This window comes from Falco naumanni, chromosome 2 (genome assembly GCF_017639655.2).
Source record: "Falco naumanni isolate bFalNau1 chromosome 2, bFalNau1.pat, whole genome shotgun sequence".
Taxonomy (NCBI): domain Eukaryota; kingdom Metazoa; phylum Chordata; class Aves; order Falconiformes; family Falconidae; genus Falco; species Falco naumanni.
This window is the reverse complement of record NC_054055.1, coordinates 103,400,505-103,415,944: the sequence shown is the minus strand read 5'-3', so window position 1 is coordinate 103,415,944 and position 15,440 is coordinate 103,400,505. Positions and strand designations below refer to the sequence as shown.

At 43.5% G+C, this 15,440-nt stretch overlaps 1 protein-coding gene across 3 annotated transcripts in view; it reads right to left on the bottom strand.

Annotated features, from left to right (window-relative positions):
* Nucleotides 1-1,870, bottom strand: part of CYYR1 (cysteine and tyrosine rich 1) — a 70,118-nt gene extending 68,248 nt beyond the window's left edge. For all 3 annotated transcript variants that reach the window (XM_040582848.1, XM_040582850.1, XM_040582849.1), the window contains exon 1: nt 1,778-1,870. In XM_040582848.1, coding sequence (XP_040438782.1) covers nt 1,778-1,868 — 91 coding nt within the window. In that variant the 5' untranslated portion in view covers nt 1,869-1,870. The remainder of the gene's footprint in view (nt 1-1,777) is intronic.
* Between the last annotated feature and the right edge of the window lie 13,570 nt (nt 1,871-15,440).

Here is a 15,440-nt window from a genome sequence, read left to right as displayed (position 1 = left end):
CACAGAATCACCTTTTTCCATTCCAGTAAGAAGCCCTGAGAGAAACCTGAGGCCAGGCTGCCCGTCTTGCTGAGCTGCAGGGTGGCAGGAGAGACAGAAGCTGTCTGGGAACTGGCTAACTCCCCCAGTCCCTGCCCAGCCCTAGCCCAGGGTGCAAATTAGAGCTTCCTGGGGCTCCTTCATCCCCTGCCAGCTGCCAGCAGCTCTGCCCTCTATCCACTCCAGCTCCAGGGCCATGGCCAGCACAGCATGGCAGTGCCCAGCATGGGGGGCCAGCGATGCCCTCTGTGCCCCACTGCCAAAGACTGTCCTCCCCAGCTGGAGCCACAAACGTTTCCAGCAGCGATGCTCTGCCAGACTGAGGAACAACGCAAGTGGTGAAACAACAGTAAGAGAGCCGTTTACAATCAAGAAACATGGAAGAAACGTATCCTTTTACTACCATGAGAAGCTATTTTAAAGCTGTTGACCTCCGGTGCTGTTGCAACTCAGTGTTTTCAAAGTCCTAAGTCAGGTCCCCCGAGGTAAAAACACCGTACAGTCTCTGGGTACTGCCACTACACTGTAAAACATCTGCTGGGATCCCACACTTCCTGCATCTCATCCCAGGCTCTCCTTCCCCACTGCCAGGACCTCAGCTGTGGCCTGGATGAATCCAGACGGAGTCTCTGCCTTCACCTTTGGTGACCTCTTTGGTCACACACTGCCACAGCAGAGACCTGAAAACAAAGATGGCAAACTATGCTTCTGCGCTCCCGATGCGCTGTGGCTCCTATTCCCCAGGCAGATCATGCTACAGATCCCATTCCTGCTACCGCCTTCCATCCGTGCTGGCCCATCTTTTGGCGTGCGGGGATCCAGGTGACCCCACCTCATCCCAGTGGCTGCCGCACTCCCGTTCCTGCCCCACCTGCAGCCGCAGGCTCCCACCTCGCACCAAGGCTCCTTTGCAAACTGACTGCATGGTGAATGGCTCACGCTGCCGCTCCATCCCAAAACCTCAGTCTCTCGCCCATCAGATTTTAGCAGGTCAGCTCTCTGAACCTGCTCGTGCTTGGCCTCTGCTTGAAAACAAGCACCAGGCGAGGGTGAGGGCCGGAGCGGGCTGTGCAACGCAACACACGGGGCAGTTCACGCAGCTGCTCCCCAAACCTCGCAGCCACGCCTGTGTCAAAGGAACGCACGCACACTGAACCGGAGCCCCTGACCCACCGGCCTGGGTGCCAGCCTGCCCAGCAAGGGAGCCGGGGCGGACGGCACCCTCCGGGAGCAGAGGGGAGGCCCGCGGCCGGCACGGGCCCTGCTGTGGTGGCGCCGTGCGGGCCTCCCCGCGCAGCCGCTTCCTTCCACGGCAGCCGCCTCAGGCCCTTGCTCCGTTACCGGTCCCCTGGCACCGGCACTTGTGCCCCCGCTCTGCCCCCAGGCGCCCCGGCTGTGCCCCGCTACTCCGCCAGCAGCAGCCGCCTGAGGCTCCCGCTCCCTCAGCGACGCCGGCGGTACCGAGGGGTGTCCCGGCCGGCCCGGGCCGCGGGGCCAGGGCACCTCTGGGCGCCTCCCCCGCAGGGCGCGGGTGCCACCCCCCTGCAGCCCGCCAGGGGCTCACGCACCGCACGCCCTCCCCCAGAGGGGCTGCCGGGGCACCCCGGGCGCCCCTTCCCGCCCCGCCTGCCAGTGCGACCACCGGCGACACGGAGAAGCCCCCGCGCCTGCCTCGAACCGCCGGGCCCCGCTCGCCCCCGCCGCCCGCGGCTTCGCGCCTCCCCCCCGCCCCGCTGACCTGCCAGGAGGAGGAGAAGGAGGAAAGGGGGGCGCAGCACCCCCAAGGCGGGGCGCCCCTCGGCCCGGCCGCGCCGCCCCGCTGCCTCCATGCCGGCGGCGGGCGCGGAGCCGCCGACCGCCCCGTCGCGGCGCGGGGGCGGACCGGGGTGGGGAGGGTGGCGGTGGCGGGCGGCGCCGTCGGGGCCGGGCCGGGCCGGGCCCGCTGCCCCCCGCCGCGCCGGGGCCGCCCCCGGGCTGGCCCAGCGGCGCCGTGGGTGGCGGTGGCGGTGGCGGTGGCGGTGGCGGTGGCGGTGGCGGGGCAGCCCCGTCGCGGCACGGCCCCTCGCGCTTCCCCGCCTCCTTTGTCCGCCCGGGGCCGCTCAGCCGGGCCGGGCCGCGGGGGGGGGAGCCCCGAAGGGGTGTGAAGGGCTGCGCCGCCGCCGTGTTCGAGGGGGCTTCTGCGGGGTTTGCTTGTAAACGGGGCTTGAAATCGCCGTTTGTCGGTAAGCGCACGAGCAGGATCAGTGCGTGGGACTGGGCGCGGAGCTGCCAGGCGTCACCGTGCCGCCAGCTAAAGTCCCTATACACACTTGTCCGTGCTGCTCGGTATTAAAGATTTTCCATGCCCAGGCCAGCACCATACTCTGAAGTATTTTTCAAGAGTAATTTTTATAGCTCTCTAAATGCTGCCATGACTAGCTCTGCGCAAGAATTCCCACAGACGGGGCCCAGAGGCCAAAATACTTACCCCATGGTCTCACCAGACAAAAAGGTTAGCTCTGGCTTTGCACGAAGAGCTGCAAGTTGAGGAATGCCCTTGGAAAGGTTGAAGTATGCACGCAAAAATGAGAAACATCCACAGGTGTTTCTGCTCATAAAGGGCTTCCTGCTGCTGGCAGCTTAGAGGGGAAGGCTGACACCCAAACGTACAATGACTTTTTTAATTTTTATTTTTTTTGAAGGATGTAGCTGTTTTACACTGGCAACAACAACAAAACCGCAAACCGCCAAGCCAAATAATTTGAAAACTGGTTGCTTTATCAATGCATAACTGAGTGGTTTTTCAAATGCACACCAGAACCTGACTGTCAACAAAGGCAAACAGCTTCTTATGTTTTTAACTACCCTGCACTGTGTTTTCCTTAGTTTATGCAACAGCCTGAATTGAACGGGTAGAAGGAAATTTCAGGGGTGTTTTTTTCAGAAATTCAGAAATCTCAGCTGGTGAGAGTAAAACTTGGACCAGGTGGGTAACTTAATTTCAAAGGAATTGCATCTGTTTCCTGTGTCTTAGTCTGGTCACAGGCCACAGTTTGCCCCTGAACAAAAGCTTCAAAAAATAATACGGTTTTGCCAGTAGATAATATTGGTAGTAAAAGTAAAGAATTTATCAGGTAAAGGAGACTCAAATCTGGTAGGTTAACTCACAGAAACTCTGACATCTCCCAAGTTTTTTATTTTCATCAGTCATCTCGATCACCATGCCAGCCTGCCTTAGAAAAGCCTTTTGTTGGTATTTATTTTCTGTTCTTCCATTTTTGTTGCTGATTCCTTCCCTTGCAGTCCCCTCCCCTTCACAGCTCTCTTGGCAAGTCACATTTCAGTTATTTCCCAAAAACATTGGGTAAAATAGCCCAGTAGCTGTAAGCCAGCGTAGCAGGCTTGACTTCAGTAGCGATTTGCACTTAACAACCTTACAGACCTTCTGCAGCTGTCACTTTTTCTGTCAGCAGGGGACGAGTCCTTTGAACCTCTCTAACTCCCCCAGCTCTATTACTTCCCAAGTACTGTCCTTTGGACAAACAATTGAAAGGTTCATCTGACAAAGGGAAATACGTCTTCAAAGTAATGCTGAAAATAATCCATGAGCAACTTTCAGTCCAAGGTTCTACCTGCTTCTCCTATGGATTTTCCCTTGGAAGAGAGGAGGGCGTGTGGGGAAAATCACAAAATTAATCCTCTGGCATTCTGTTACCAGCCTTTAAACCGTGCCCATGAGTAATCTGGGGTAAGAGAGCCTGTGGGGTGTGTGGTGCTGCTGCTGTTACAGGCTGTCACAGGCAGTGCCAGGGGCTACTCCAAGGCGGCCCCTTGCCCTGTAAGAAGGGAACCCAGAAGAGGGAGTGTAGCCCTGGGCCTGCTCCTCATTCCAGCTCTACTGTCTGCTCTGAAAAGAAATAAATCCGCTGGAAGAAGGCATGATCAACTTGCCTCCTACTCTGCCCTCTTTTCTACTGCTCCCAGCATCACGGAGGACATTTGTAGAAGGCTGAAAAGAGGGAGAGCAGTGTCAGGGCGGTACCGTCTGGTTGTGCTGGGGTGCAGTGAGGGCCTTCTGGGATCAAAAACCTTTTTGTTTTCTCAAAAAGAGATTTTAAAGAAGACTAATTCATAGCAAAGAACAACAGAAGATTATAGCTAAGGTCCTAGCCATGATGATGCTTTGTATAAACCTCCAGATCAGCACCACATGATAGCAAAATCATCTCTTATCAGAAATGTTTTTTGAAAGATGGTTTTGAAAAGCATGTAAGATTGATAACATATTAAGTGTACAAGCCCTGAAGTGCTAATTTTCAGGCACAGTTCAAGGAGAAAATCCCACTGCCAGTGCACTAGTCTTTTGAAACTCGCTATAATCAGGCATCTCTGTCTCCCGAAGCTTAATTAGCAGTTTAGAAACAGTGATTGCACATGTACAGCACTACAGGAAACTTAATCGAGGAAAAGGCACATGCTTGGGACAAGCATTTAAACTGTACCTCTAGACTACCTCTAGAGAAATCACTTCAAAATGATTAACAGAATCTCTTATATACATACTAAAGATGTCTCTTGTTGAACTGAAGCCGCTAACTGGATCCATATGAGGAATGGTAGGTCTTCTACATGTTTTCCAGTGTGTTACAAGCTGATGAACTCCTGAGCGTGTCCAAAGGAGCCTGGACACACTTGGCAGCAGCGGGAGAGCTGCTGAGTCAGGCAAACGCCTGGTTCTCAAAAGGGTCGGCTGGGAAGATGTCTGCTCAGCTCTGCCCCGTGTTATCCTGTAATGACATGGAAGGGAGTCTCACCTTCTGAGCATTAGTCACCTCTGAACACCACATTTTCTTCCTGGCTTTGCAAGATTTGGATGCCGTGGTCCTCAGTCAGGAGCGGTGCCTGGTATCTGCTCTGGTACCTGGGAGAAGCGTAAACCCTTGTTTTCCTGTAGGTTCCTGGTGTTGATGTCCAGCAGTAAGGGATTACAACAGATACACTTATTTCAGATGGCAAATACCATTTCATTGCACATTTCATTTAGTATCTTCTCTTTTCCTACACCATGAAAGAAGAATCAGGGTTAGCTGACAGAGGGCATACACCAGCCTCTGCTGAAGTTAATGAAAGGCTTCCCAATGACCCCACTCTTAGCTGGACTTGGCTTTTAATTTCTGATTCCTTTCTGTCTCCCTTTAAGTACCTTGCCACTACTCAAAAAGGCTTAATCTCTTCTCCTCCTTTAAACGGAAATCTTTTTGCATTTCTAATCAGTTTCATTGCCACTTTGGGATGCTCTTTCTGCTAAATCTTTTTCTGAGGATGGTCTGAATATTAAATGCAATATTTAAAATGGATTTTCAATATCAAACTCTGTCCTCCTTTGACAGAGTGCCATGTCTTTCCCTGACCACTCCATTAGCATGCATTAGGTCTATTGTAGTATTGGCATATAGTTGTACTGTTAATGACTATAACACAAAAAAATGCATGCTTGCTTACTTTTTCAAAAATGTTGTCTATGATTACATTGCTACTTATCCGCACACAAACAACTTTATTATCTCCTTCGGGGTTTCTGATTTCTGCTGGTATCTTTGACACTGGAGAATTTATCATAGAGCTCCTAGAAGGCTACGAGACAGTCTTGTTCTCTGCACAGACTGCCGATCCCTGTTGCATGAGGAATGTACTTAACACTCCTGCCTGTTGCTGTGTAAAGCTCAAAAAAAGCATAATGCAGGAATGCCATTATTCTTAGGCAGCTAAGAACATCTCTTACAGCCCCTTCAGTTATATCTGTCATGTTAAGGTAGATGTAACCTCTGCAGTATAGCAGTTATATGCTACAGAATTATTCTAATTCTAGAGGTAGAAATACTTTGTTTTTGTAGGCTTGTGTAAAAGCTAGTGAAATCTTTACCTTTATTTTGCCTCCAGAAAAGATCAAGGCAGAAGAGAAGCTAGGTGGATGGGTTTTTTTAATTATTTCCAAGGCAGACATTTCCCTGTTCATATAATCTTCATGTGTTTGCCTACAGGAAGAGAAATAGCAGAACACCTTCAGCATTATTTCTATTAAGAGCAAGGAGTGTCTCAAAAACATCGTATCCTTTCTGGTAGAGCACCAGACAGTGATTTTTAAACCTATGCTGACAGTAGGCGTCTGCTCAAAGACTGAATTTCATTCAGACTCCATAAACACTATTTAAAACTACAGGCACTTGTGTGCTTTACTGATTTCCTTAATAAAACATTTATTTAATAAACTAATTGGTAGTGCTTGGTGAAGCTTAGAAAACAGTAACAACATCTGGAGAAAATTCACTAACCACAGAAGTCTTGGGTTTAGGTATTAGCACTGATTTTTTTCTCTTCCAAACGCCATCCTTCCCAAATAATGATATTTTTTTCATAATTCAGTATGAAAAATCAGAATTGGAGTGATGAAATGGTCTTTCTTAAATATCTGTATTGCTTTTGAGGATGTATGGATCAAAACCAGAAATATAAGAACCTAATCCAAACTAGACTTTTCTTTCCTTTTGAAACTAAGCATTAGCTATTAAACACTCATGACATAAAATCCCTGGCTGAAGTGTGTTAACTATCAAAGCAAAAGGTACCAGGACAGCCTAGCTTATCTGACTAATAATCCTTTTTTTTTTTTTTTTTTTTTTTTCTCGTAAATTTCAGGTGGTTTATTTTGAAAAATTTATCCTGCACATGGTTTTAGGGGACAATGGTAAGTTTCTGTGAACAGCATCCTTTTTTAGGATGACAGTCAGTGAGGAAGGTACGTAAGAGGATGAGCAACAAGCTGAAGATTACCAAGCTAAAATGTGATATCAATGTCCTGGTAACTGTTATGTTTCATATTCCTTCTACAGAGCATTTTAAATGATCAGCCAAACTTTCAATTATGTTGGAAAGCACTGAAATAGTATGAAGAGCTCTGTACCAAATGATCTCAGTGCCAGGAAAAGTGATGCACCCCAGAAACCAATAAATCCCCATAGTTTGTCAAGGGCTATTACCAGCAGCCAAGATTTAGCATTATTCTAACAGTTTTGTGCCTTAGGAAAAATCCAGCAGCCCAGGATTCAGGGAACCATGAATATGACTTAAATGTGTCTCTCACATTGATTCAGGGATGCCATACCTAAGAATTTGGCCTGGAATTTTAAAATTATATCAAATACTTGTAGAAAATATTTAGAAAATACTAAATATAATCTTCTCTTTAATAAAATCAATTGTTTACAAGTATATATTACTGTGTTGTAAACATCATAGGAAGTGCTGGCCTCTGCCACATTCAGTGCAAGCAAAGCAAGACCTCTGAAGACGTGGCAGAGACTAACATTAAATAATTATTTACGAGGAGCAGATGAATACCCCCACTTAGAAAACAATGACCTCAGTGAACTTCAAGTTTCTGCTCCAAATAGAACATTTTTCTAGTTTTAAACTGAATCATTCAGAGCACAGTCATGACGCCTTCACCATTCAATGCTGAGTGGGATTTTAAAAGCTTACGTTGGGGATAGGTAGATGAAGGTTTCATTGGATCAGCAGTTGCTGGTGAAAGATGCATTAGAGTCCAAAGAACAGCTCTGTCTGGTATGGTACATTTTCTCTTACAAAGTCTAGTCTTTCTTGTGCTTTCCCAAAACATAATGTATTATCTCAGTTTGTCTTTGTTGTTTAGCACCTATTATAAAAGCAGAATGAAGGGATGGTAGGAAGGTCTCTGGGTTTAGGGAATTTTCCCACCTCATATAACGAACCTACCGAAATTATTTTTCCTAAGAAATGTACAGTGCGACCAGCCAAATGTCACTTTGTTCTGCAGCATCCAGCACACAGGGTGAGTAGCCTCAAGTTCCCATATCAGTGTCCATTGTAATTACTGATGCTTGGCTGGTATTTGTGACCTTCAGAGAACTTCTGTGTGAAAAATATCACTAAATTTACTTTTCTTCTTTGCTAAACAGATTTACATAAGAAAACATTTTATAGAAACAAACACAAGACTATATTCATTTCAGTCTGCTGGTAAACTGAATTACACTTATATTAATACACTTACTTGAATAAAGACGAAATAGCAATTAGCAGAAACCATCTAAGACTAGTGACAAATGAAGAGGAGCACACTGGGCAGGAGTTGTAGCTTGTTGTATTTGGGGGGAAGGAAACAGTTAATTCTATATTTAGAAAGGAGGAAATAGTTTTTCTACTGATGCTTTAGTCTTCTGTACAGGTAGTCTTCCCTAATACTCTTCAATATTTGCTTGGGCAAAGATAGCTATTTGCTGTTTCTAAAAGGCCATCTTTTGTTTAACATCCTTTTAATCCTCATGGTTGCAACAAAATATACATGACTCTCAATGCTTGTCAACATTGCATGACTTGGCAGGAACCATTGCATTGGAGAAAGCTTAACCTTTCCTCTTGAATCCTAAGGGAGTATAGACACAGCCAATCTGAAAGGATGGCAGTCTGACACGCTGCTCGTGGAAATGGTGGTAGAAGATCACTAGTTCAGCAGACACCCTATGCTAACGGGCCCTGGTAATTCCTTTCAGTATTCTATTTCCATGGATTGAAACATGAGAGTAGTATTTGATAACATTTTATTAAACTCTCACAAGAACCCAGTCCCTGTTAGCTGGACACAGTGCCTTGCCTTTCAAAATTCTTCTGGCCTGCATGTCTACACCTCAGTCTTTTCTGTAAAGTGGTATGAGGGACAGCAGTAGTCGATGAGGAGTTGGTGAGATGGGGAAGAGAAAACCCAACTACCATAATCACAATTCTACAACTATGAAAGGGCTGAAAGCCACATGTGTGAAGGTGGCCACTTTTATGAGCTTCAGTATTAGAATTGCTATAGTCAAAATGCAGTTGCTCTTCCTTGAGCGACTTCAGGATGTGGAAGCAAATCTTTGGCCATTTCTCTGTCTTACAGAAGCATACTTTCAGAAGTGGCAGTGTGCTTTCATTGAAAATCCAAACAAAATGTTCTAAACTTTTCAGTTAAAGAAGATTACAAATGTTTTGGAGCCGGGTATAACTCATTCAAGTTGGAGGCAGAGAGAAGGGTCGAGACAGCACCATCTATATTCAGCAATGTTCCTAATCATCATGACCAGTGGCACTGGAATTATTATTCAGACTATATGCTCATTAGCACCTTGGCAGCTTGCTAGTTCCCTAGAACTGGCAATAGAAACAAGTGATTTGTATTAATAAACTGCAGGGAAAAATAACATCTTCACAATTGCTAAATGTTTTTGGCTTCCCAAAAAAACCCTCAGCTGAACAACTTGCATCTCCTATTTTCAATGCTGTATGCAAGCATCTTTGTATCAATCCCCATGAAGTAAAGTACATTAGAATAAAAATAGTGTCAGTATTCTTACAGTGGTATTCTCTTCCCTGGTCTGTAAGGAAATAAGGTAGAGAGACTACATGACTTTTCTAATCCGCTATGAGAAGGCAGTGGCAGAACCAAGATTTGAATCTAAATGATCCTGAGCTCCTCTTTCAAGTGCAGTCCTGAATGATATCCTGAATACAGCACTAGAAATATTAGGTAGGCTGGTTTCATCAACAGGTTCAGGTGAGAAAATTAAGACCAAACTGTCCATGACGCTCTGGCCACGCACATAAATGAAAAAAAGCTGCTTTAAGAACAATGGCTTTGCTCTGATTTAAAATGCAGCAGCTGTGTAACCCCATATAAAAGCTATAAACATGTTCTTCTTCCTAATAATACACCAAATGCACGCATATGTGCATATACATACATGTATAATATATATGTGTGTAGATATAAATATTATTCATGCATGCATACACACATACATATATATGTATATTTGAAATCGGGCAATAAGCCTGAGTTCTGCTAAACAAACATACAAAAATACACAGCCGTTTGGAAGTTTGGTGAAGCTGGATGGAGTAAACTGAAGCGCAGTGCAGAATTCATACGTGTCACCCATGTTATAGCTGAGGAGTGGTTGGGTGTCGCAGCAAGAGGACAAGGGGCACAACCTAATGGTATCCTCTTCAAATTGTTCTGTTAACGAGGCGGTGGGTATCCGCAAACCTTACCTGTCACTTCCAAGCCTCACCAGACATTACAGCAGGATTTCAGAAGAGTGAGTAATGATGGATCCTCCTTAGCAGACGGCAGGAAACACCAGAGCTGTTTGCTCTGGTTCTTGGCAGTTTGGCCTTTGAGTGCAAGAGTGGCATAAGATGCTCGTCATGGAGACCCAGTGCTTCTGGCTAAGGCTAGGAGGCAGCCTTCATAGGAGTCACTGGATTCAGAGGATGAAACCACAGCTGTCAAAGACTGTCCCCATGCTCTTCTGTGGCGTCACTGTGTTCTGGCCCTTATATGAGGCAGCCACAGGCTTCCTCCTGAGACTGAGGTCTGACATAGTTGACAGTTTTCAGGTCCTGGGGCTAGAGACAGAGCAAAAGCACAGGAATTCAGAAGTAAGTGCCAAGAACTAATATATGGAAGATTAAAGGTCATCCTTCTGAGAAATGTCCCACAGACATCTCACAATGACTTCTTGCCATAAGAACTTACTGGGATCAAGGAGCTGTTAACACAGATAAAAAATACCATTAATAACATGTCTAACAAGTGACAAATACACCTTCTTTATTATTCCTAGACACTGGGGTCTTTGGAGGTCCTGGTCTGTCTGACAGACATCAAGGCTCAAAGGCTTTTGTTTAAGGAATAATTTTTGAAGTGTAAAACATTTTCTAGAGATTTCATAGCCAGCTACCATAACAGTTCAGGTGAACCATTTTCAAACAATGGCCCCCTCTTCATGGGATGCCTTAATTTTCGGGGTGGAAGGTTTTCAATCTCCTAACATTTTTTTAAGGCTTTTTTTTTTTTAATTGGGACGCAGCTTGCATGCAATGTCACCCTTGCCAGCAGCACAACAGCTGTTAATTGTGTTCTGCAGAGTTCATCATTTGGTGACACAAGATGTGGAGCTGAAAAGCAAAGGGCTGGAACAGCACAGGCTTATAATCATAAGGGGGGACTGTTACAATCAAGCCATATACATTCCATTTTGGAACTGAAAAAATTATCTTTTCAGAGTGATGAAAGACTTGGTAAATTGGATTGTAGGAGTTGAGCCAAGAGATTACTAACTTAATCAGAAGAGAAGACATCTCTGTGTAGATTTAGATTTAATTCCAACTATCCAGAATTATCCTGTTATAATGGATCACACAATGGATTACCCAGTATACAATTAGTAACTATTTTTTATAAAGGGTAGGGAAAAAGTGAGCTCTTCCCTCTGGTATTAACCCATGTGCACTGGATGCAGTAGGGGCAACATTTGACCAAGTACTTCAGCCTGAAGACCCATAGGGACATTCTTTCTGAAGCTCCCATTTAGACACCAGAATGGTCAGCTTGTGAAAACTGTTGTGGCTCCTGAATTTGTCCTCATGGTGTCATGAAAGTAACAGTCTGTGCAGATTTATTTATGGACCAGGAAAGTGGGTGATGGAGGAGGAAGGGACATAAGGAAACTCTTCATCCATGTATTGATGCTGAGTGGCTAAAAATCTGTTCTGTTGGAAAACTGTGTCTCTGCAGCTCTTCAGAACCTGGCTTGTCCAAGTGCCAAATTTGATAGGTATGGAATTTTACTGAGAACACACCAATGCAATCATGTAATTCACTTACAGGAGAGCTGCCTAGACTTTCCTGGAGCTCGGGGCAATCCCCAGGAAAACCAAGAACATTATGTCAATACGGACAGCTGTAACTGAGCTCAGTCCTGCAAACAACTTACACCACAACTTCCTCTGAAAGAAGCCACTTCGTTCTGTACCCATGCTCCCATTCTGCTCCTGGTATCCTCTTTTCTTGTTCTGGTTTGGAAATCAGTGGGGTTGCCTGGTAAGGAGGACTGGGAAACTACTCTGAGTTAACCGTTGCTTACTTTTCTTTTAAACTATGCCAGTTCGGTGATTTTCTGAGACCAAATTTGCGCCAGATGTCGATGGAAGGCAAAACACGTGCAATGAGCATATCCTTTCCATTTCTTTTGTTCTATCTGGCGTCCCTGTCTGTCTAAGATAACAGCCTTCTACATTGTATCCATTATTTCTCTTCCTGTTGGATACTCTTGTAATAAAGCACGAGCTTCAAATTCTGTTCGCCTGTTTACAGTGATCAGAGGTAATTACTGTAACTGGTTGATGACCAATAAGGGTCACTTCAGGGAAATCAGCTGGAAAACTGAAGCTATGAAAGGTCATTTTTAATCAATTCGTCTCCTGAAAATCTTCTCCAAAGGTCTCTTTTGGTTGTATACTCAGCTAGTAATGCAAAACTGATTACAAAAAACAAGGGAGCAATGAATACAAGTAATCTCAAAGCTGTTCTGCAGCCTATGTGTAAGTTTATGTGTCATTATTTACAATAAAGTAATTGTCAATGAAAATTAAGATTTGCACTCAGTTGTCACACAATGACTGATATTTTCTCTATTCAGAGCAGAAAATATTTCTGCCCATAAAAAAAAGCTGATATCTTAATTTTAACCACTGTATTGCACCAGCTGGCCACATGCATTTTTACTAAAACATTAAAAAAGATGTTAGCACGTATAATACATATGTGTTCACAACCATAACTCTGAAAACAAATACTGTTTGAGCTTCTTAAAGGCAATATTATGGTCAATAATAACTGTGTCCATATGACAAGCAGGCAAGGAGTGACCTCTTCAGGAAACAGTGATATCCTAACTCCTGCTTGACAGAGATATCCTTACAGGGCCTGATGGTACCTGGGATAATAAAAAAAAATCAGAAAATACCCATAAAAAATCAGTTTTCTTGAGGATTAGGTAAATCCTGCTTTAACATTCATATTAAACCCCCCCACTAAATTCATGAAAGATATTTGAAACGTGCCATTTATATTTGGAATTTGTGATTAGAACCTCCGCTGTTGTAAACTGCCATAGAGAAAACATAAATGCAAACTTGTAAACTGGGAAAGTATTGAACCACAGGATCAAATCCCAATCACCTTTTGGGAGCCACAGTGACAAAGAACAAGAATAACAGAGCTGAAAGCAAAAAATGAGCATTATTCTCGGAAGTGGCAAGGATTTCCTTTGTGAGCTCCCTAACCTTTGTATTCCTTGTTTATCAAACTGTAAATGAAATTGATCCATAACAGCTACACACAGAGTGCTTAGTTCACTATTATTTTGTGAGATATGTTGAAAACCATCAACAAAATCTGCAATAGAAGTTAAATTATATCTTACGGTTCAAATTCTACAGGTTTAATAAATGATAAGTAATAAATTTAAAAGTATAACACTTTTGTCGGTGTCGGCATGACAGTAAAAGAAAGAAGGATATTTTTTACTACACAGATTGCTGATGAACTTGTGCTATAGTAAGAAACATCATAACCAAAATTCAGAGAAGAAAAATCTTGGTCACTTGCCAACAGAGAATTTAAATCAAGGCATATGCATCTTTTCTTATTGTTTGTTCCATTATTATACCCAGATAAAATAAGTCTTTAATAGTGTGCTGTGCAAGTGAATGTATAGTTCATGGTACCATCCACATCTGAAGACTGGAATGTATTTGAATACATCCAAGGACATTTGTTATTTGAAGGAAGAAAGAGAATCAGCATCATCCACATTTTCAGGAACAGAGGTCATCTTACAGTTTTTAACAGGCTTGGATTTTAAAGCTCTGTTTCCTACAAGAACTGCTTTTTTATTGCCATTCTGTTGAGTAAAGAAAAAAAGCATTACTCTGAGCCCAGGGATTCCTGCTCAGTAGCTTTTTCACATTCTACAACAAAGGCCACCATCACCAACCTCCTAGCTTCAAAAACACTTGTTGCCTAAATTCTGTGTTCCACAACAACCCTTAAAAAAAATCCCTGTAAAAAATGCAGCTGGTTATGCTGAGAGAGGGCAATATAAAAAATCTACAATGGTACTTCACTTGTTTGTCAAAAATAACTGCTTTTCTTTCTTCTGACAGTGAACAGCTTGTCTAATTATTGTAAGCCATTTACAGGTATCTAGGGTATGATGAATCTGGGCATTCATTAGGGCAAACTCTTCTGTATAAAACTAAAAAGAGGAAAAAACTAATCTTATATAATTCTAGGAGTGGTCTCATTACTTCCACTAGTATGGGACTACCTGTTTGGTAAGGTTAAGCCTGTACTTAAAAGCATTGCTGGATCAACACCTAAAAGTTGTAACTTTTACCAAATTGTTTACTTTTGCAGATCACTGCTCATGAACCAATCTGTTTACAATGGTTGTCCTTCATATTTTATAGAAAATTAAACTCTTTCAAGTGACATTTTAAAGCATTTTAAATTGCATACATAACACATAAAAGTATAATAAAAACATTTTAGAAGTCTCTAGAAGTTATTTAAAAGAGACAACTCTTCAGTGTCACTGTTTTCAACATCGATATAACTGAGAACCTGCTTAAGCAGAGTGCTCAAACCCATCCTAAATATTGGTTCACAACAAAGGAAAACAATGTGTGTGTTTGCTAAATAAGGATGAGCTTAATTCATAAAAGCTTGGTCCTGAAAACAAATGGAAAAGCCTCGTGGCAAAGCTGGGATGTTCCTTGTTGTGTAGTGTAAGGCTTTCACATCCAGCTAGTATTAGCTGTATTGCATATTTATCCTGTCATTACTCAGGACCAGAATACCGTAAAAGCAAATATTTTTTTTGTGGCAGATTTTATAACTCTAGAAATGCTGATATATGCTTCATGGTAGGGATTTGGGAAGCTTGGAGAAGCCCCAAGAGATGCAGCAACAGGCAGAAGGTAAGTGATGCACCCTAGATGCAATTTTTTTATATGACTTAGACTTTCATGACATGTTGGATAACATACATTTCTTCATGCACATGCCACTAACAACTCAAAATATATGTTGAGTTCAGTTGAATAAATGAAACATTGTTGCATAGAAAGATGAACAAGAGTACTGTCTGTAGAAAATTTAATGGACTTGAATGAGTGTCTTAAATGGTAAATAAAAATTTGAATAAAAGGTATAATTTCCTGTTTACCACATAGACTAGAGTAACTTCTGTATTGTCATTCTGCTCTGCTGGGTACATAGTATGCTTTAAAAAGGCTTAATTACATACTTAGCTGGTAGACTGATAGCTCTGGTGGGAGTAATTTTGCTCTATTAAGTATGAATAAATATGTATTTACCCAAGATGGAGCATTCCTAGTCTCCTGAATGAAAGGTATGAATTGTTGGTTTCTACCCAAACATGAAAGAATAATAATTAAAAGAAACCCCAAACCAGAAAAAGGGCAAAAATGAGGTATTT